At 41.5% G+C, this 24,936-nt stretch overlaps 1 protein-coding gene across 3 annotated transcripts in view; it reads right to left on the reverse strand.

Annotated features, from left to right (window-relative positions):
• LOC124146014 (glutamate receptor 1-like) overlaps window positions 1-14,675 on the reverse strand; it is a 36,589-nt gene extending 21,914 nt beyond the window's left edge. For all 3 annotated transcript variants that reach the window (XR_007218979.1, XM_046516030.2, XM_046516029.2), the window contains exons 1-2: window positions 13,917-14,675; window positions 769-891 (exon numbers count right to left, since the gene is read on the reverse strand). Coding sequence is in view for 2 of the 3 variants with exons in the window: in XM_046516030.2 (XP_046371986.1) it covers window positions 769-891; window positions 13,917-14,025 (232 nt within the window). In the remaining variant the exon portion in view is untranslated. The remainder of the gene's footprint in view (window positions 1-768; window positions 892-13,916) is intronic.
• Window positions 14,676-24,936: the final 10,261 nt, after the last annotated feature.

The following is a 24,936-nucleotide window of genomic DNA, read 5'->3' on the forward strand; positions in this document are numbered from 1 at the left end:
TCGGGCTTCCCTCCCACATTAAGCTGACACGCCGTGATATAACTGGAATACTGTTAAAAGCGGAGTTAAACTCACTCACTCACTCACTCACTCACTATTTGCCCATCCGCCATTGTCACAGCGTTTCAGTTCATGATGATCACACGGACAACTTAATTGTTGCACTTTAATGTCTAACATTCCAGATTATAAGTCCGACTGGGTTTGAGGTAGTACGCAAAACAGGGGTCACACTTCATTACCTGCCAAACTTATCAACATAGTCTTGAGTGAGGGAAGTATATTTAACCCCGCTGTGAACGCTATTTTCTGTAAACTTCCCACGTGTCAGCTTATTTGGGAAAGGAAGCCCGAACTATCCCAGGCATTAGACGTTTACTCATAGGCGGAACCAGAGGTGGGATTCAGGGAGTCCGGACCCCCCTCCCTTTTTCAAGACCATGGTATTTTGTAGGCAGTAAAATTATCCGACATAGGATTTTGGATATTTTGGACCCCTCCCTTTTAAAAATGCTAGTTCCGCTCTTTTTACGGTGAAACACAAGAGCATGGGAATGGTATGGAATCCTAAAAGGAACATTTTCGCGTTATCGCCCTTACAAAAACAAGGAAAAAGTGTCTAACTAAAGCTGCGACAATGCGACAACGCGACAACGGAACAAGTGGTATTTGGTATTCGATTATTAACACACCACCCCCATATAGCTAGAATACTGTATTGTTGACAGCGGCGTAAATCTACATTCATTCACACATAACTAATCTCACCTTTCTTGATGTTCTTGTAGGTGTAGTGTCTGTAGTTGGTGAGGTTGTGGTGGGTCATTTGGAACCCCTCCGGCGCGTCCACGAGGTCGAAGATGTTGGTATCAACAGACGAATCAATAATACCTGTAATATTTCAATAATATCTGTAATAGATCAATAATACCTTAACTAGATCAATAATACCTGAAATAGATCAATAATACCTGTAAACGATCAATAATACCTTAACTAGATCAATAATACCTGAAATAGATAGATGACAACTGTAATAGATCAATAATACCTTAACTAGATTAAAAAACCCAACCTGAAATAGATCAATAATACCTGTAATAGATCAATGATACCTGAAATATATCAATAATACCTGAACCAGATCAATAATACCTGAAATAGATCAATAATACCTGTAAAAGATCAATAATACCTGAAATATATCAATAATTTCTGAAATAGATAGATGGCAACTGTAATAGATCAATAATACCTGAACAAGATTAAAAAACCCAACCTGAAATAGATCAATAATACCCGTAATAGATCAATAATACGTGAAATATATCAATAATACCTGAACCAGATCAATAATACCTGAAATAGATCAATAATACCTGTAATAGATCAATAATACCTGAAATATATCAATAATTTCTGAAAAAGATGACAACTGTAATAGATCAATAATACCTGTAATAGATCAATATTACATGTAATAGATCAATAATACATGGGATCAATCGATGATACCCGTAATGAATCAATAACATATGTAATAGATCAATAATACATGCAATAGATAAATAACGTATGTAACAGGTCAATAACACATGTGGATCAATGCGTTTAGGTTTTATTTCCCTCGTGGGTAAGATTAGAAAGTCCAACTCATTTATATTCATTCATAAATCCTTTAACGTTTAACTTTGTGTTTGTTTGTTATTCAATTACCATATTCAAATCGAATGAAACCTCCAGGGAACGATCGCTTCAAGTATTACTCTATGTGGAGATATGATCGGTTAACATGTGTGTTCTCGCATCTTCGAAAACATTACCCTCCGTCATGTTTTAGCTATGTTCTCAGGTAAACTGTGCTTCAGGAAATATGAGTGATTATGCGAGGTTTTAAGCTATATGTAATATTTCAGCAATAGCATGGCGGGATGGTGGTGTGGGGGTTGGGGGGTGGGGGGAGGGGCTGGGGGGTGGGTACCAGAAGTAGGCTTCATACATTGCCATTGTGGGACATCGAACCCGGTCCTTCGGCGCGACGAGCGAACGCTTGAACTACTAGGCTACCCCACCTTAGGATATAGGAAATTAAATAACTTTATAATGGCAGTGACACTGGTTTGAGAAGTATTTCTTCCAACAGCTCAATACCACAGGCTTTCATTAGAAAACTAAACACTTATAGATGAAACAACATATTTGCATTTATCTGTTAATTTTACCACAGAATTAAGACAAACAATACTTCACAAATATCCTTTATATCAAGTAAATGTGTTATTACCGGTTGGCACCACCACCCTATGTATCAAAAACCACCACCCTTGTACCAACACCCACACCCCATGTACGAACAAACCTCACCCCTATCCCTTGTAACAACAACCCAACCACCTGGTACCAACAACCCCACCCACTGTACCAACAACCGCACCCCTTGTACCAACAACCCCACCCACTGTACCAACAACCCCACCCCTTCTACCAACATACCCACCCTAACAACCCCACCCATTGTACTAACAACCCGAACCCCTTGTACCAACAGCCCCACCCTAACAACCCCACCCATTGTACTAACAACCCGAACCCCTTGTACCAACAACCCCACCCTAACAACCCCACCCCTTGTGCCAACAACCCCACCCTAACAACCCCCACCCCTTGTACCAACAAACCCACCCTAACAACCCCCACCCCTTGTACCAACAAACCCACCCTAACAACCCCCACCCCTTGTACCAACAAACCCACCCTAACAACCCCATCCCTTGTACCAACAACCCTAGCCCCTGGTACCAACAACACCACCCTAACAACCCCCACGCCTTGTACCAATAACCCCGCCCCTTGTACCAACAACCCCATCCCTTGTCCCAACAAACCCACCCCAACAACCCCACCCCTTGTACAAACAACCCCATCCAAACAACCCCCACCCGTGAACCAACAGCCCCACCTTAACAACCCCCACCCCATGTACCAACAACCCACCCTAACAACCCCTACCCCTTGTACCAACAACCCCGCCCCTTGTACTAACAACCCCACCCCTTGTACCAACAACCTCAACCCAACAACCCCCACCCTTGTACCAACAATCACACTCTAACAACCACCACCCCTTGTACGTACAACTCCCACATAAACATCATGTTGACGATCATCCTCCAGCAGTGCCGTTATCTTAACGATGTCACGTTGTTGGCGCGTGATATCAGTGACCATGTCCTTACAGAGAACAACCACCAGCTCCAGTAAGCGGTGCATTATACGACGGTGGGAGAAATTATGGTATTCAATAATACCAAGCAAACATGTCCGAGCCGTGGTTGTTCAAACACAGGTCCAGCGCCAGATGTTGTCGTGATTGGCCTGCATGGAGCCGCGGGATCTCTCGGAGAAGAATGCAAATGGATGGTATAGATTATTTAAACGATTTTGTCAACCTCTATCACAAATGTTTACAATCGTTCAGGAAACTGAATTCGAAATTGTAACACTTTCATAAACATGTATACTATGCCAAAAAGGTAGGGTATAGTGGAAATCATCAACATCTATCTGATCTATATGGTATTGGCAAATGGAAATGATATGATCCTATCTGCTGGGTAGTAGGCGACCAGATCTAATGGTTCGTGTGATGAGATGATGGCGCACTTGATCGTTAGTGAGGTCGGGGTCAAATTCAAAATTTGCATTTTGCAGTCAACGTCACTAATATCCCGTAGAACTGTTGGCCAGACAGATGCGTCGAGGCATGCTTCTGATGAGTTGACCAATGTCAGCTTGATATTTTTCCACTCATTAGTAAGAGCAACACCGAGTTCATTGAGAGTGGTGGGTGTGGACTTTGACGTATACGTACACGTCTGCCAATGACGTCCAAGACGTGCTCAATTGGGGACAGGTCAGGACTCGGATGTTTTCATGGCATGACATGGATGTGTTGCTGTGGGAGGAATTTGGCCACAATCTGGCACGATAGGCACGTGAATTGTCATCTTGAAATATGACGCGTTGCCCAACAAACTGTGCAAATGGCACCATGAGTGATGCAATAATGTCCCGATAGTATTGACCTGTGACTCTGTCATGGACAATATTGAGCGCAGTTCGGCCAGTCATTGTGATTCAACACCATACCATTATGGACACAACCCCAAAACGATCACGTCATACGACGTTAACGCCCATAAAACGCTCCCCAAACTCGATTTCTTCGGCCATGGAAGTCGAGAGTGAACCTCGATTCGTCAGAAAAGATGACCTTAGTCCACGTCTATTATCCCAATTTGACATTCCCTGCACAACTGACGCCTCTGATTCAAGTGATGAAGGTAAGTTGCGGGATGACACGTGGACGTCGTGCAGGCAAATGTCATCTTTCCAAACGATTTCGCACCGGCTTGGCATGTTCTCTGACACAGGCCTGTTGCAATCCGAGTTATTAATGTCATCCTTCTGACTAATCTGTGCTGGCCTGGAGTTGCCCTTTGGCGTCCAGAGTGGTGTCGATCATCGACGTCATGTATAAGGTGAGAAACATGCAGCGTTTGGACAACAACACGCCTTCCCACCTAAAACATGGCTATGGCACGTAAACGTTCAGCACGATGCAAACATCCCCTTATCGATGATGTTGCTTCCTTAATGATTAAATGTGTTTAATAAAGTGTCTATGAGTGTTTGGTTCCAAGAAAACAATATGGTCTTCTCCCAACCGAGTCAGAGTGACAATGGAAAATCGTGCTTCATGACATTGACAACATTAAGTCGTAGACGTACTGACTCTTAAAGAAAAGTCTACTGCAAAAAGAGAAATCACTACAAATCCTGCTGTAGGAAATATAAATTTGACTTGTGTAAAGCTAGGCTAAAAAACTGGGTCATACTATCCATTCTCCCTCTAAGTTTTGGAAACAAATAAGTTCATTTAAAAGCAGACAAATAGAAAAGATAGTATCTCAAAGGCTGAGTGGCTAATACATTTTATGAAAGTTATTTTCAAATGACACTGTTATACACAGTGATGTGTGTGACGATATTATGAACATATCTTAGAATCACACATATCACAGGTTGAAATTATGACGCCATAATGCATCTAAAAAGGAAAAGCTGCTGGTTGAAATGATAAAATGTTCCAAATTTGGAGATGATGCCTTTTCTTCAAAAATGTTTCTATGGGATGTTTGACAGTGGTATATTCCAACACACAAAAAGGAGTTTTTAACAACCCAGACAATTATAGGGGAATATCCTTAATGAGTATTCTTGGAAAGAGTTTTACATCAGTACTTAATTCCAAGATAACGATTTGGGCTAACATGGGAGATAAGATTCCCGAAACGTAAACTGGTTTTAGAAAACAATACACAAAGTCATATCATATATTCACATTATATGCAATAATCCAATAATGTCTATAACGTCGTAAACACAAAGTGTATGTAACCTTTGTCGAATTTATTTAAGCTTTTGACTCCGTTGATCGTTATAAACTCTGGTGCTGTTTAAGAACAACTGGTCTTCAGGGGCAAATGCACTCTTATGTTATAAGCTACGTCTTCAAATATCAAATCATGTGTACGATGTGGTGACGATGTAACCGATTTCTTTGACTTTCCTGTTGGCTTACGACAAGGATGAATCTTCAGCCCGATATTGTTCTCATTTTCTATCAGTGAATCATATTATGAAATTATGACTAAGGGTAAATATGGTATTCGAATGTCCCCAAATGTAATAGAAATGTTGATGCTTCATTTTGCCGATGATGTCATTTTCGTATCTGATTCTGTTGTTGCTTCATTTTGCCGATGATGTCATTTTCGTATCTGATTCTGTTGTTAAACTACAAAAACAACTTAACATTTAAGAATGTTACACCAAAGAGTGGAAATTATCAGTTAACTATGATAAAACAAATATTGTCTTTTTGAGAAGAGGGTCCAGGTGGCACTGAATGAAAGATGTTTTTTCCATGGTAAATGTGTTAATGTTCTGAGCCTTTATACATATCTTGGTGTACTGTTTACCCATACAATGAACTTCAAGAAAAGTATCCCGGACTTAACATCACGTGCAAAGAAGGCCTTAATCAATGTAATGTCTGTTTCGCAGAAAGTAGGAGCTCTTGCACCGACTATATTTTTTAAATTATTCGATGCCCAAATCCAACCAATCTTGTTTATATGGATCAGAAGTATGGGGATTTTAGCGATACGATTGTCTCGAAAAGCTGCATCTTTTAGCCTGTAAACGTTTTCAGCTGTTGGTACATCAACACCTAATTATATGGCGAGTGTGGCAGATACCATTTATACATCAACTCCCAATTAGATGCTTGAAATACTGGTTTAATATCCTTGGAATGCATGAACGGCGAATCCCCAAACTTGTACATTTAGATGACATGGGCAAATTAACATGGGCATCACATATCAGAAACCTTTTGTTTTCCCATGGCTACGGCTTTGTATGGTTAATCCAAACAGTTGGTGATCTTAAACTTTTTTTGAAACAATTTCGTGAACAATCTATACATGTTTTATCAAGAATGGCCACACTAGAAAAAAGTTCAAGGTATGACATGTATAGAACTTTTAACAGTCTTATTTAACCTGAAATATACTTATCTACAATAACGTCAAGAACCCTTCGACGTACATTATTCAATTTAGGCTTGGATTGTTAGATCCCATGATAAATGAAGGAAGAAAAATGTCCTCTGAAAAGTCATTCAGCTATAGAAAATGAAATCCATTTTTATTTTGTATGTCCTGAATGTTGTGATCTAAGAAACATGTTAACGCTATCTGTCAAATTATCCTGTACCTGCTTTTATTTCTCTTCTTTCTTCAAAAGATGCTGCTGTCATAGTAAAACTGGCAAAATATAATATTTAAAATGCAATTTCCCTCAGAAACAAATTGTTATACAGGAGTATCCAAATATGTAAAAGTACTTATATGTAATTCCTTCGTATATGGGTCGGAGGCCTTACATGCAATAACTATCTTTGACTTTGACTGTCACAAGGTTTTGTTTTGGAGCCTGATTTCTTCGGAAATGTTCTTGCCACATAAATCACTTACTTTCATTACTAGACATTAAAACAAAATATTCCCTACTTTTTAGGCAAAGTATATTACGGGGGAAATTTAACTGTGTTTATGAAGAGTCGGGATTTTTTAGTTAGATTTGGGTAATCGTTGAACTGCAAACCCATTTTAAAGAGTAATCAGATTTGTAAATTTAAACTCTAACTAATCCAAATGTTCCAATTCGCATCCTGTTCGGCAAGTTAGGCGTACTTTACACACGTGTTTGCGTTAAATGTGTGGTTATTGTCATGGCCAAGTAAGGGTGAATTGGAAGGAGGTAACTGGCTTTCTTATCCAAGTCCACGGACGTGACTCAGCTATTCTTTGAAAATAGTTTGTTCCTCTTTAAATATAATTGGTCGTACATGGTTGAGGAATATCATAAACATTTACATATAGTCCAAATATTACTACCACGAAGTTTCTCTGATAGCTAATTCAAATGTTCAAGTTTACTTTTTAACTGGAGTACATTGACCAAAATGGAAATGGTTCAATTAGTAGGTCAATTACGAACAGTGGACCTATGCAGACTATTTAACCGTTATAATCCTTTACGTTAACACATACTAATTTCATTGGAACAATTACCATAGCTATTACAAGACATGGGAATTGACACTGAGTGCATACCAACTTACACTCTGTCTCGTGAGAACGCCTCCATGGTCTAGTGGATAGAGCGTCTGCCCGGAAATCGGAAGGTCGGTGGTTCGAGCATCGGCCGCCAGAAGACCAGAAGACAATAAAAGATGGTATTTGTTGTTAGTCTGCCTGGCGCTCGGCATTAATGAGGTCAAACAAGAACTGGTCGGCTCGGGGTCAGTATACTGTGCCTGAGTGGGGTATCTATGTTAACTACTGCATGGTATCTCAGTGGGCTCCCCATTGTAAAACCGACAGGCGTCCAAACGAGTACAATCACAGACACACAGACACACAGACACACACACACACACACACACACACACACACACACACACACACACACACACACACACACACGCTATGTAAGTGCAATAGTCTTAAACACGACGTTAAAGCCATGTCTCCTTACCTTTACATCTTCAATTGATATTGTTGGTATATGATCATAGCACCTTAACAAAACTAACACAGTCATACCATTGTACGATTCCGACCATATCACAATCAATTCAAATAATCAATATATCAATTTAATATGAATAATTTTTCTTTGGAATACGCTTTATAGGAATGACAGCTTTAAAAAACCTTACTTACTATTACCTCATGTATAAAGTATACGTTACATAAACAAGGAAAAGGAATGTTTCTATCGTGCAACGCATATGCTTATCATTTTAGAAACGACTCATTTTGTGTTGTAAAACTGCACTATTCTAACACAACGATTAATGCATCAGCGCCTATACGTGCCCTATCGTCACAATAATGTTTGACCATGGACAAGTGTTTTGCGTTACTCCAGCAGCAGTCTCCTTTCTAATTTAGGGAAATAATTGTTATCCTGCAGAGAAGAACACAACAACCTTTAGATGTCAGTGGGGAATGATGGAACACCGCAGAAGGATGTATCAGTGGGTATTACCACCGCAAATATGCAGGCTTCGTCGGATAATTATCTTCCGTTAACGAGAAAAAAAACCCCTTGAATCTCAATTGAAACCTTGCAAAAGATCACCCTGATGTTGGAACAGCTCTTTGATATAGCAGTGGGACAGTTCCCTTACTATATAAGTATATAAGTAAAGTAACATTATTGTCTTACACAGAGAGTCTCAAACGAGTGTTTTTTTATATCAAATATATCTGCACGAGTCTATAACCGTTTAACGTCCGAGGCTTGCCGAGGGGTTTTACACTTCTATTGACAAGTGCTGATATATTTGATATCAAAAGACACAAGAATGAGATTCCATTTATCATCCAACATCATTCTTCAAACTGTAAACAGTAAAAAGCAGTGGCCAAAGTGTAAAAAGTACTGCTAACCAGCTTCAGAAGCAGAGAGATTGGTGATGCTACTTCATTGTGACGTCATGGTAACGACAGATAGATAGATATATAGATAGATAGATAGAGAGAGAGAGAGATAAGAGAGAAATAAAGAGGGAGTTAAATGTAGACACAGAGATCAGAAGACAAAAAGAGAGAAAGAGTGAGATAGATAGAAAGAGAGAGAGGGGGAGTGTGTGTGGGAGAGAGACAGGGAGAGACAGAGGGTGGGAGAGATGGGAGAGAGAAATACAGACACAGAGAGAGGGGGAGTTTAATGTAGACATAGAGATCAGAAGACAAAAAGAGAGAAAGAGTGAGATAGATAGAAAGAGAGAGAGTGTGTGGGAGAGAGACAGGGAGAGACAGAGGGTGGGAGAGATGGGAGAGAGAGAAATACAGATAGAGAGAGGGGGAGTTAAATGTAGACACAGAGACCAGAAGACAAAAAGACAGAAAGAGGTGAGGTAGATAGGTAGATAGATAGAGAGAGAGAGAGAGAGAGAGAGAGAAAGAGAGAGAGAGAGAGAGAGAGAGAGAGAGAGAGAGAGAGAGAGAGAGTCCCGCAACGTTCAGTAATGGCGATTGCCATATCCCAAGAGGGATTAGTGATTTCTGCCGTGGTTCCGCACATTAAACGCATCAAATATTGCCATTTGATAGTACTGTATAGAACTGTTTACCTTACAACTACCTATCAGTAGAGTATAGACCCGACACAATCTGAGCTTCCTAACAGCTCCCTCAAGGGACTTGAACACGCCAAATACCTGTATATTATCAATATACTGATCACAGGGTTGCGTACAAATCAATATGACACGCATATGTAAACTGATGTTGTATATAAATAAAAAAAATAATATACATGTATGTTTACAAAAATAATAAAAGTTAAAAGGTGTTGATGTGTAAACAGTTCGATTTTTTTTATGACACTGATGTCTGAGAGGGATAATTGAACATGCTTACAATATCAACTCTTCAACAAGAGATGCAGGTGTTGATCAACGCTAAGAGCACCATACATGATCTCCGCGTAATAGCTACGGGCAAATATTTCTCTTTAACATAAAACTTTATACTTTTGAGAAAGTGAAAATCAGGGTTTTATCACTATTTTTTTAACTGTCGTCGATGAAGTATGTTCACTACCTGATGACGAGCGGTAACTTTGACGTGCATTCTCGAACAACTTAAAATTTTGATTTAACTGAAATTTCCTGAAATGGCTCTTTGACTAGTAGAGATTCAAACCTCTCTCAATCATACTGTAGGACGAGAGATTTGATACTCTAAAACTACCTTGAATTACACTGCAGTGAAATCGACAATTTTGCTCCGAAAATCGATTATTTTGTAAAATAACGGGACAAATTCGTAGATAAGCACAAATAATTACCAAAGCCGTCTCTACGAATACCATATTAGCATATCATGGTTTGGTCAAAATTGGCTGCACCTCCTATTTGTATTGCTGTATCGTACGCTGGGGATGTATCTGACACGGACAGCTGATTGTTACTTGGTGCTCAGCATTGTGTGGAGCCCTGATCATTGTAACCATGGGGTTTGGGGAAGGTGTGTGTGTGAGTTGGGGGAAGGGGGAGGGGGGGGGGGGGAGGGGCGGGGGGGAGGGGGGGGGGGTGTCAACTGTTAACCTGGGTCACAGTACCATTGCCTCTGAAACCTCAACTTCAAACCGTAGGATGTCCTCTTTGCAAATTTAAAACGTCAACGCCAGAATGTATCCGCATAAACAGATTCCACTGGGCGATAAAAGAAACAAATTAGTGTGAAAAGTTTGTAAATGGATCACTGAAAATCTGTGAGACACCGGGTGTTCTGCCCTACAAAATTTAGTTTCCCTTTGGCTGTACGTCTGTGTAAGAATGTGTTAGCAATTATTATTTCTCACTCCTTGCTGGTTCGGGGCTCCATTCCTTGTGTTTTATTAGCTTGTCTGCAGCTTGCCACACTGCAATATGCCAGCTATATGACGGACCAGACAATCCAGTGTCATGATTGGCATCATGGGCATCGATCTACACAATTGGGATACGATGACATGAATCAACCAAGTCAGCGAGCCTCTTGAGACAAGCATGGGTTGGTGAAGGCCAATTCTGATCCGGATCTATTCCTCGTGAGATGCAATGACAATCATTAGTCAAATGCCATGCAATGAAATTAATACCGAGGTTGGGTGACACAAAACTCATTATTCAATGGCATAGTTCGTACGAGTGTCATTATTTCTCCATCTATTAAGTAATTAAGGGTTTATTGTACTTCCGTTGGGTTATGTAAAGTTCACACAGTTCTCAAACAGAATATCATCGGGGAAATAACATGAATGCTTTGTAATTATCTACTTTAAATTGGTTCTTCAGGCTATATGTGTACACTATTTGAAGTACACGTATAAAGATTGTATATATAGCATATCATCTTCAGCTTGGCCTTGCTTATAATACGAAACTGGTTACACTGGTCACAAGAACGGATTACCTCACTATAATGCCATCGACTTGTCCTGGCTTAGTGTGTGTCATCGTGCACTGATGGCGTGGATCGCTGCTTATGTTTTCAATCACTGGTTTGTCTGGTCCAGACTCGATCATCTACATGTCGCCGTGTTCGCTGACTGTGACATTAGTATCCCACTCACTAAGATGTTTTATACCACTCACAGAGATGTTTTATACCACTCACTTAGATGTTTTATACCACTCACCGAGATGTTTTGATACCACTTACTAAGATGGTATATACTATTGAGATGTGTTTATACCACTCATTAAGATGTTTTATATCACTCACTAAGATGTTTTATACCACTCACTGAGATGTTTTATACCACTTACTAAGGTGTGTTATACCACTCACTAAGGTGTCACTCACTAAGATGTTTTATACCACTCACTAAGATAGTTTTATACCACTCACTAAGATGTTTTATACCACTCACCGAGATGTTTTGATACCACTTACTAAGATGGTATATACTATTGAGATGTGTTTAATACCACTCATTAAGATGGTTTTATACCACTCATTAAGATGTTTTATACCACTCACTGAGATGTTTATACCACTCACTAAGGTGTGTTATACCACTCACTAAGGTGTGTTATACCACTCACTAAGGTGTGTTATACCACCCACTAAGGTGTGTTATACCACTCACCGAGATGCTTTGATACCACTTACTAAGATGGTATATACTATTGAGATGTGTTTAATACCACTCATTAAGATGGTTTTATAGCACTCACTAAGATGTTTTATACCACTCACTAAGATGCTTTATACCACTCACTAAAATGTCTTATACCACTCACTCAGATAGTTTATGTCCTTGTCACACGTTTCCCAAGCACCTCTGGTCCAGGTAAACGATTAGACACACGTTGCGTCATTGCCTTGTAGGTGTTACTTTGATAGTGATCTACTTCTTCATGTATGTTTGACATGTGTACTAATTCATGGTACACTAACTTGGCATTAATGTCAGATGGATTATAATGCCAGGGTATCAACTGGTATAATGCTGCCATAAGAAAGAGGATGCACTGTATGACCCAATTTATTCGTCATTGTGGATTTTCGCCTAGATATACGTGTTCACATAAACGAAAATGCTGTTATGTCGAGTGAGTGAAGGAGTATAGTTTTACGCAGCAGTTAATAACAGTCCAATATCATGACGGACCACCAAGGACTGACTCCACACAATTTACCCTTGTGCGAATCGAACCGGGGTCTTCGTTGTGAAGAGCGAACACTTTAACGACTGGCCTAAACAAATGCCACCTTATGAGGAAGGTAAAAGAGTCGAAGTAAATATACACTTTGTATATTATCCAATGCATTCCAAATAAAGGGCTTAAAATATACGAATAAGCTACTATACGATTATCTTTGTATGCAGGATATTTTGTTGTTTGTTTGTTTGTTTAAAGCCACACTCAGCAAAATTTCAGCTATATGAACCAGACCATCCAGTGATTGACACCATGAGCATCGATCTATGCAACTTGGATACGATGACATGTATCAACCAAAACAGCGAGCCTGACCACCCGATCTCGTTAGTCGCCTCTTACGACAAGCATGGGTTGCTGAAAACGTATGTACGACATAAATACATATACACGAATAGAGAATTCATGAGGCTTTACATTGAATTAGGCTGAATAAAACATATACTATCTACAGGTGGTTCTTTTATTTCGAGATAACAGTATTTCGAGATAACCGGTATAAAGGTATGGTAAGTCAACTGAACTTAGTTTGAGAAATTAAGTACTAGTGTTTGCCTTAATATTGTGAATAGTCGTCAATAATATGTACAATAGCTTAAGTATGCTTGGGGTGGAACGGATTCATATATAAATGGTAGTTGACGTTTCCTGTAGGTGAGAATCAGTAAATACTGAACTGACTTTATCGTCTAATGATGTTAACAACACTGAGTGTAATTCAATTTCAAGCTGTTAAAAGGTTGTGTAAAAAATAACGATACTATAGCTCCTGTTGCATAATAGAAATATGTCGTTCGTGGTATATGTAATAGATTAATGATTTGAAGGACAACAACAATACCCTAGTTCAAAAGTGATCTGTAAACCATACATGTTTATCTATATCATCACGTCATGTACGGATCAATAACGTCAGCTGCTGGCCAATGAAAAGAATTTTTCATCACAATTACTCTTATAACGCAACCAAGGGATGCATAATAAATAATACATATTAAATAATACATATATACCATACCAGTATTTAATACCTTATGTTTAAAATTAATGTACTTACCAAGTCTAAAAGCTTCTGAAGTTGCGTTGACTAGTCCGAAGATGGAGATGCAAAGAAAGACACGTAACTTGGTCACCACGTGACACTTGACCAGATGATACACTGCCATTTTCAGATTGTTAAGACCCGTATGTCAACCAAAGAACAATGTCTCTAGTATATCCGTTTTGATGGTATGAGCTCACACACAGACATGATTCCCCAAACTAGTTTTTATAATATGATATATAACGTTATGTAACATTGTTAAAAACAGTTTTATATCCGGGTCGTGGGTGTCTACATCGCATTTCCTATAGGTCAACTGCTTGGCGATGTGTCACATATGTTAGGTCTGACATTTGGCAAGCAGAACCGTCAGTTAATAATGGTGCATATGAAACACAGTGATTATCACACCTCACATAAACCCACAAGGCTGTACAACATCAAGAGAGGAATCCACGCCGTTACACTTCCAGAAAGTTAAATTAGGTTCGTTTGTTGGCAAACACGACTTCGTGTGGTAGATCCAATCCACCATCGTCCGCCAGTTGTTTCCAGTGCCCGCCATCACTTCATCCGTCCATGCGTGTTTCTAACTGTACCCTCTCGCTGTGCTATGTCCCTTAATGAGTTTTCATTCCACGGTGTTGCATTGATTTGATTCCACTGCGGTGCTCGGCAATGGCTGACTACCGCTAGACCCCCACGCCACACACACTGAGCGTTCATAGGCTCTAGCCCTGTGTGGTACTGGAGCGACAAGCACCAACGTTTCACGGGCATGGCGTGTGCCTGGTCTAAACAGGCTTATCTGTTGACGCTTGTAGTTTATTGGTGGCTTATGCTTTATTAGCAGTTTACTATATGGACCTGACTTTTAATATGTCGATCCCAAACAGCTTTTGTATTGCTTTACATGTGTGAGGCTGAATTGTGAAAACTTCAAAGGAATATGTAAGCATATGGTTCGATTATTTACATGCACATCACACCATATTGTATTGCAGGGAGTAAGTGGACGTGATCCTTTGATTGAATCCTCGCCCGTATTATGATTATGATTCCAGGTTTGTCACCATGCCTGTGTTCGTTGGTTTCACCAAAGTGGTAGAAGTCTACGACCTCAATCATTTCCGACTTTCCTCCCACATTAAAGCACCATGCCATGATTTAACCGAAATATTCCCGTCCTCATTGTGTAATAAGCAAACCGGGTGTGCTGATTGGCTGTTTTGCAGTCTACCACTACAGGCAAACCAACTGACGTTAAAGGTAATCATCAAGAGTTCATTCGAAACGCTGCTTAACCCCAAACTAGGCGCAAATTATCGTGCTATTTTTAGCGTCACTGAATGTTCAGCACACACTTCCTAGCTGGTCTATAACACTAGTGTCGTGTACAAAAAGGGAATTTTAGTTCGTTGTATTTAGTTCACATGTGACTTAAGGTCTTGAATTCTTCTGGTATCGGTCGATTGTTTCCTTTCCGTGTAGGTACCCGTGAAGATACGGGTAAGGATGGGTCTTCAGCAACCCATGCTTGTCGTAAAAGACGACTATACTTGTCGTAAGAGGCGACTAACGGGATTTGGTGGTCAGGCTCGCTGATTTGGTTGATGCATGACATCGTGTCCCAGTTGCGTGGATCGATGCTCATGATGTCAATCACTGGATTGTCTGGTCCAGACTCAATTATATACAGAAGGCTATCATATAGCTTGAATATTGCTTAGTGCGACGTTAACAAACAAGCAAAGATAGTGCGTCTGAGAGGAGAGCGTAAGGTGGGTGGTTCCATTCCCGACCGCTTCATATAAAAAAGGGTGATGTCTGTTGGTACCCTGCCTAGCTTGGCATTAAGGGGATAAAAGAAGGACTGTTCGGCCCGGAGTCAATATACTGTGTCTGAGTGTGGTACAAAAATTAGAACTGCGGTATGGCATCTCAGTGGGCACGTTGAAGCCCTGAGCACGCCAGGCCGGGCGGGATACTTACATAGTTAGCGATAGCAACACCTGTACTCATTCCAGCGTTGATTATCGGCAGACAAAACCTAGTGCGTCAGTTGATGTGTAGGGAATTAGCTTTTGTTCTTGTCACAGTGTTCGGTAGATAATGTTTCTGTTCTCTCCCACCTGTGCTAAATTACCCGTAAAAACTTCTTTTTTATATTCACAAGCTTGAATATAAATGACCTCTGCCTGGAAAAAAACGTATTTCCCGTTTCATAAAAAGTCTTATACACAGACAGTGAGTGAACTCTGTGCATTGCCTTGTATTTCTTCTTATCAAATCCTTCCGCTTGTTACGTTTTCAGAACTTTTAACACTGACAGCAATATTTCAACGTCAAGCACAATGACGACTGAATTGTGTTCCAGTTTCGCAAATGTCTTAAACAACACTCGTTGTTAGTGGTATTCTTTCCGGGAGCTAGTTTTTTACTTACTTTTTTATTCATGTTCGTCCCCCTCTAGCCCCTCTCTCTGCAGCTATCAGAGCATGAGTGTTAGTGAGTTGGGTTTAATGCCACTTTTAACAGTATTACAGTTATATCACGGGGTGTCAGCTTAATGTGGGAGGAAAGCCCGAGGTGATGCAGGTCTCAGATGTTTACCACTTCGGTGAAACCCACGAGCACGGGTATGGTGCTGACAAACCTAGAAACATAATCGGGGCGAACCTGGATTCGAACCCACAATCATAGATTTCTGGCGTACCCAAGGGACGCAACTCTGCACAGCGAATCGCGGTGCCTTAGACGACTGGGCCACCCGTGCCCCCTATCAGAGCATGAAGATGAGTGACACAACCTAACATGGATGGATGGCCTTATTTTATCAATAATGAGATATAACTCCCCTAGTGTGATACGGTTGTTTAATTCGTCGCGGATTTATCTATTTGTTTAAAAAAGAAAAACATACATAACTAGCCTTGCATGTGTTTGTGACGGGTGCTACCGGTGGGGCAGGATACGCTCGCCTTTTCGCGAACACCTGGTATCATTACTATTTGATAGTGATTCATAAACACATGCTCATGATATAGTCGGAATCGTACAATCGACTCTGCTTTATGCAGAGATGTCTATTGGATATGGAAAGGGTTTTGTCGCTTTAATTAGATTATTAATTCTATGTTTAGTATCAATAAAAGTCAAATAATCACAAGTTACAAAGTATGTAGTCAATATAGTTCATTCATACATACGTATTGTTAAGGGGGCGGTCGGGTAGCCTAGTGGTTAAAGCGTTCGCTCGTCATGCCGAAGACCCGGGTTCGATTCCCGACATGGGTACAATGTGTGTAGCCCATTTCTGATGTCCCCCGCCGTGATATTGCTGGAATATTGCAAAAAGCGGCGTAAAACCACACTCACTCACTCACTCACTACGTATTGTTTAGAAATACTGAAAAGGAAAGAAAGTGTTTATAACATGTAACCTGCAAAAATGATAATTCTCGAAATGCGTTCATGAAATAATGAAGTATTAATTCTATACCACCACGTGTAACACATATTAGAAAGAATATTCAATTTTGTTTGCGCTGGCGGTAGATCAGCGCCCTCTTGTTACTTGTCCGCTGATTGTATTACAGGAGTCAGCAACACACGTCATATGTTCGTTCCATTTCATTTTATTATCGTTGCCATTTCGGTATTTCAGAATTTTACACTACCCCAAAGCGATATTCTTTAATTCTAAACGAAACAACCTAAATAAATATTATGTTCTTTCAATTATCGAGTTTTTATAGATTCCCTTTAATCTTCTGTAAACCAACACAACATGTAATGTGAAATATAAGATAAATATGGCATCTTCAGGGTAAATACTGGCACCTGCATCAACACAACATCGACATATTTTTTACCACTTGATACGTAGCTCGTTATTTTTCCGGTTTGCAGAGTATATTAGATTTTATGTCTGATCCACAAACGGTTGATATTGGCATCAACAGCCTAACTGATCGACCGCTGATATCTGCGTCCACAACCGGGAACAGAAGAACGACTTACACTGTTAATAGCGCTTCATTTATTTCTTACCTCACAGCAGTTATTCCCCTTGAGGCTGAATCACTTATGACAAGCCTGATTGTTGTGACTTCATTTATTCTCTGACGTTGACGTTTAATATTTATTTGAATGGTCGTCGATGACCACGCGGGGAGTTTCATCATAATCCCAGAAGAATTTAACAATTATGCTGAGTCAGCTAGAAGAGTCGAGACCTATTAAAACTGCCCCTAAAAGCACCCCTCCCGCCCCCACACTCCCCATACTCCCTACTGTGTTGTAAAATGAATATATTTCTCTGCAACTTGTACGCAGCAAGTGTAATTAACATATCGAGTTTAGTTTTACCCAAATCTGTAAACGCGCTATCGTGTCACTGGATTGCCTGGTTACCAACACAATAACTGTCTAGTATTCATTATTCAGTTGTTTTCAGGTCGTCGACGTTATGGCAGTGCTGCTGTGCGGCGTAAGGCTACAAACAAACACTTCCTTTTTATGCAAATTGTGTGAGTGGCGGATGCTACCTGCAGGACAGGGCTACACTCTTCTTGTACACGTCATCAGGGTGTCACCAACACGGCATCCACACCCACACCTCGGCCACGTGCACATCCATTATAACAGGGATACGTCAAGGCGTTAGGGGAGACCGGAGACAAATGTAACACGGCAACTTATATCAATGGAAATCAATACCGGAAACACTCTTGTCAAGTAAGTTAATGCTACTTGAAACATCATCATAGTGGCTTTAAAAATTCAGTATCGTTTGAGGCTCCATGTCGCGCCTTTACATAATTATTCAGAAGAAAGGCGATGCTAGCAAGTGTTACAATAGCACCAAATAATGGTTCAATAGTAACGAGTGGATGTATCAAATGTAACACAATGGTCAAATTAACACACTGTTTAATGTTGAAAATACACCAAAATGGAACTATTAAACTGATTTACTTTGTTTAAACATCCATAATTCTCTTCCCATGTGTATCACTTGTAAATGCTTTTCAACGATTTTTAAAACAGGAACCTAATGTTCATTCGTCATTCATCGTCATCTGATTGACAGCTCTGACGAGTGAAGAATCCTTGTTTTGATGAACACTCTTCATGGGCCCAATACTTGCATGAAGAACACTGTACCCATTCTTCAACTGGACGACTATTTGAAAACTTGTCGCAACAAACCAAGCAAATGTTTATTTCAGAATCAGAATCACAGCCACAATGGCACTTAACGGGCTTCCTCTTTTGTTTAAACGCCAGACGTTTTGATTTTGGTTCTGGTTTGTTCTTTAATTTCTTTTGCTTTCGGGAATGGAAAACAACTTCTGGCGAGAAAAGAATTGGACCTAAAGACCCAGGGACAGAATTCTTAGGGAAAATAGATAGATAGATAGATAGATAGACCTTCTTTATTTCCTCCATTTCATGGAGAGTACAAGGCACACAGTGAAAAGACAACATCAATAGTATAAATGTGCACACACACATACATATGTATATTACATATATGTCAGAAGATGGGGCATGTTGTTACAACTGCCCCGAAGGAAGACGTCCATGTTTCATCCCGTGTCATAGATCGACCGCAAAAGGGCATTCCACAATTTTTTCTTCAAAATATGGCGCAATGTGACAAATTTCCATTTAAAAGGTTTAATCACACAGCCAGCAGTATACGTCCGGTGAAAAAAACATCATGGTATTTATTGAGCTTTTGACTTGCGTGCATAACATTTGAATTTTGTTCATTGCCACTTTCCTTGTGGCGACTGCTTAGTCAAAGCTGGATGTCCTTGGCGGGAAGGCTAAGGGAAGTAACTCTACATGACCTAAGACTTGCTATAACTTTTCTTCTGAGAGTAATGGCCCTTCTTACAAATGCCTCGTGTTACATTTCTCCCCGGTCTCCCCTAGTATTTCAACTGCATCTCCGCGTATAAATGCTGGCCACCAAACAAAACACTGTGATACATTATTCTACACATATATTTATCGTTAAAACTCCATTTTCAGCTCAACATTGAAAACGACTAATGTTATTTACTCTTTTACCAAATCTATTAGCTTTTAAGAAATCAATTGTAGTATAACCCAGTCTGATCTCACGACACCTGTGATATAGATGACATTAACTGGAGAGACTCTCATGAATGGATACCCAGGACTTGATCTATTGTCTGTCTACAGAACTACCATCATTAGTTTACCCTTAGCCCCCCCATTGCTGGACTATTATGGTGCTAGGATATTACCTCCGTCAAAATAGCCTCCAAATAGATACCGTTAAACTAGTTTGTATACTGGACAGCAGAAGTCGTTAGATCACGTCTGAATCTATATATGCACTTATCTGAAAGGTTGATAGAGAATACGTATTCTGCTTTTTGGGATATGAGGAGTTATTTACCTGCATTTGCAATACTACAGTAGATATCGCACTTATACTACTTGAGCGCGTCCAGATGCATCATCATTTAGAAAATACCCCATGTCTGTCTTGCCGGAATTTCTCCTTTGACAGCAGGACTATGTTTGATGGTGATTTTGGATTAACTCTGACTTATCTTCCATATTTTTAAACACAGACAAAAGATAAATATAACATTTTGCATGCATATCAGAAACTATATTAACCAGATTGCGTGAACCCATGTACCCACATACGTCATTAACGTAATCGATGTAGCAACAGATATAGCTTTCACATAATTATACCACTCAAATGAGATTAAAGAACACCCGATTCTTTCATATAACTACAGTTAATCTGTTATGTCACTTCTATAGAGAAGTATCTATGAAAATGAAACAAACCCACTGGCTTATATTTTCGAAAGTTGCCTGAAAAAGTCCCATTAAAGGGGCAGTGTTTGAATGAGGTGTAATGATGAAACTCTTACAGCTGATATAGATGCTGGAAAAGTGCCTGCATAACATTTAAATAGAATTATCAAGCCTTCAACACGAAATGAAACGATTCATTTGAATAGTATGTACACTGTATCAAATATTACATTAAAACAAATCAAAGCAACAACACTATTTCCATTACCACAATAAACCGTGCTAAAAGTAAAGCCCGTCGGCATCCATCGATTCCGTGGAATGGTTTATCTTAAATGGAATGTGAGTGAAAAAGTTACATTGAAGATAAGCGTGAATATTGCACTGTGGAATATCTTTATAGAGAGAGATAGAGTTGGCAGAGTGTATGTAAGACTATTAAAATATGTAAGACAAGTATGTAGACATACTGAATGTTGCACAACATATATGACAAATTGTATCAGATGTGAGGTTTCTACCTCCTACATACACTACACTATAGTCTCTACCCCCCCCCCCCCCCCAACACTCTCAACCTCCCCTACACACCAGTCTCCTCCCCCCACACCGGCCTCTACCTCCCACACACACAACAGTGTCTACCTCTCTCACACACAACAGTCTCTACCCCCCCTACACACCAGTCTCCTCCCCCCACACCGGCCTCTACCTCCCACACACACAACAGTGTCTACCTCTCTCACACACAACAGTCTCTACCCCCCCTACACACCAGTCTCCTCCCCCTACACCGGCCTCTACCTCCAACACACAATATACTCTACCCCACACACACACAGCAGTCTCAACGCCACCCCACATACACACAAGTCTCTACTTCCCCTCCACACACAAAAACATCTCTACCGCAGTTTCCGCCTCCAAAAACGGTCTCTACCTCCAACACACACCACCCTCTACCCCCCCCCCCCCCCCCGCCCCCCCCCCGCCCCTCTAACACCCACCAGTCTCCTCCCCACCCCCATCCCACTCCAACAACAGTCTCTACCTCCCCCCCCCCCCCTCCACACACACACACACAACAGTTTCCACATCCCACAATGGTCTCTACCTCCCCCCCACCACACACACACATACACACACTAACAACACTCTCCACATACACACACTAACAACACTCTCTACCACCATCCCACTCCACACACACACTCAACAGTCTCTACATCCCACAACGGTCTCTACATCCCACAACGGTCTCTATCCCCCCCCCCCCCCCCCCACACACACACACACATACACACAAACAACACTCTCTACCTCCCCCTCCACACACACATACAACACTCTCTACCTCTCACACACACACACACACACACACACACACACACACACACACACACACACACACACACACACACACACACACACACACACACACACACACACACACACACACACACACACACACACACACACACCAGTCTCTACATCCCACAACGGTCTCTACATCCCACAACGGTCTCTATCCCCCCCCCCCCCCCACACACACACACACACATACACACAAACAACACTCTCTACCTCCCCCTCCACACACACATACAACACTCTCTACCTCTCACACACACACACACACACACACACACACACACACACACACACACACACACACACACACACACACACACACACACACACACACACACACACACACACACACACACACACACACACACCAGTCTCTACATCCCACAACGGTCTCTACCTCCCACACACACAACAGCCTCTACCTCCCACACACACAACAGCCTCTACCTCCCACACACACAACAGCCTCTACCTCCCACACACACAACAGCCTCTACCTCCCACACACACAACAGCCTCTACCTCACACACACACAACAGTCTCTACCTCACACACACACAACAGTCTCTACCTCACACACACACAACAGCCTCTACCTCCCACACATACAACAGCCTCTACCTCCCACACACACAACAGCCTCTACCTACCACACACACAACAGCCTCTACCTCCCACACACACAACAGTCTCTACCTCACACACACACAACAGTCTCTACCTCCCACACACACAACAGCCTCTACCTACCACACACACAACAGCCTCTATCTACCACACACACAACAGGCCCTACCTCCCACACACACAACAGGCCCTACCTCCCACACACACAACAACCTCTACCTCCCACACACACAACAGCCTCTACCTACCACACACACAACAGGCCCTACCTCCCACACACACAACAGGCCCTACCTCCCACACACACAACAACCTCTACCTACCACACACACAACAGCCTCTACCTACCACACACACAACAGGCCCTACCTCCCACACACACAACAGGCCCTACCTCCCACCCACACAACAACCTCTACCTCCCACACACACAACAGTCTCTATCCCCCCCCCCCCCCCCCCCCCCCCACATACACCCACACCAACACACACAACAGTCTACCTCCCATGCTGCACACAACAGTCGCTACCTCCGTCACACACAACAGTCTCTACTCTACATCCCATAACGGTCTCTACTTCCGCCCCACCACCTACCCCCACCCAACCACACACACACACACATATACAACAACCTCTACCTCCCCCCTACCTCGCCCGATCTTTAACAAAGGGATGCGAGATCTACTTTAGCCCGGACTGATTGTTCCTCCCCCCTGGGTCTCATGAGCAGCAGGTCTTGTTAAAAACCTCTATATATGCATCGGAACACAGCTTACCCAATAACCCACTTCTTTTACGGTACATTCCACTTCTCTTTAAATCGATCGACACACTTAACTTTAAGTAATGAAGGAAGGAACCTTACGATGTATACATTTACTTTACTCTCTCAGGGAAATGATGGTTTCCCTCCGTATAAAGCTGTATTTGTGGTCGATATAGCGGTTGTAGATCTAGCCACCCGCCAATTAACAGCTATAGTTTCGCGAAGGTCAGCAATATAACATCTACAATACGGCGGTACATTGTGTAGCTGGTGTCAGCAATATCACAGCTACAATATTGACGCGCTGTGTAACGGAGGTCAGCAATATAACAGCTACAATACGGCAGTAGCTTGTGTAGCGGAGGTCAGCAATATCACAGCTACAATACGGCGGTACACTGTGTAGCGGAGGTCAGCAATATTACATCACCAATACAGCGGTACACTGTGTAGCGGGTGTCAGCAATATCACAGCTACAATATTGACGCACTGTGTAACGGAGGTCAGCAATATAACAGCTACAATACGGCGGTACACTGTGTCGCGGGTGTCAACAATATCACAGCTACAATATTGACGCACTGTGTAACGGAGGTCAGCAATATAACAGCTACAATACGGCGGTACACTGTGTAGCTGGTGTCAGCAATATCACAGCTACAATATTGACGCGCTGTGTAACGGAGGTCAGCAATATAACAGCTACAATACGGCAGTAGCTTGTGTAGCGGAGGTCAGCAATATCACAGCTACAATACGGCGGTACACTGTGTAGCGGAGGTCAGCAATATTACATCACCAATACAGCGGTACACTGTGTAGCGGGTGTCAGCAATATCACAGCTACAATATTGACGCACTGTGTAACGGAGGTCAGCAATATAACAGCTACAATACGGCGGTACACTGTGTCGCGGGTGTCAACAATATCACAGCTACAATATTGACGCACTGTGTAACGGAGGTCAGCAATATAACAGCTACAATACGGCGGTACACTGTGTAGCGGGTGTCAGCAATATCACAGCTACAATATTGACGCACTGTGTAACGGAGGTCAGCAATATAACAGCTACAATACGGCAGTAGCTTGTGTAGCGGAGGTCAGCAATATCACAGCTACAATACGGCGGTACACTGTGTAGCGGAGGTCAGCAATATTACATCACCAATACAGCGGTACACTGTGTAGCGGGTGTCAGCAATATCACAGCTACAATATTGACGCACTGTGTAACGGAGGTCAGCAATATAACAGCTACAATACGGCGGTACACTGTGTAGCGGGTGTCAGCAATATCACAGCTACAATATTGACGCACTGTGTAACGGAGGTCAGCAATATAACAGCTACAATACGGCGGTACACTGTGTAGCGGGTGTCAGCAATATCACAGCTACAATATTGACGCACTGTGTAACGGAGGTCAGCAATATCACAGCTACA

The sequence above is a fragment of the Haliotis rufescens genome, unplaced genomic scaffold (genome assembly GCF_023055435.1).
Source record: "Haliotis rufescens isolate VD_foot unplaced genomic scaffold, xgHalRufe1.0.p SCAF_7, whole genome shotgun sequence".
NCBI lineage: Eukaryota > Metazoa > Mollusca > Gastropoda > Lepetellida > Haliotidae > Haliotis > Haliotis rufescens.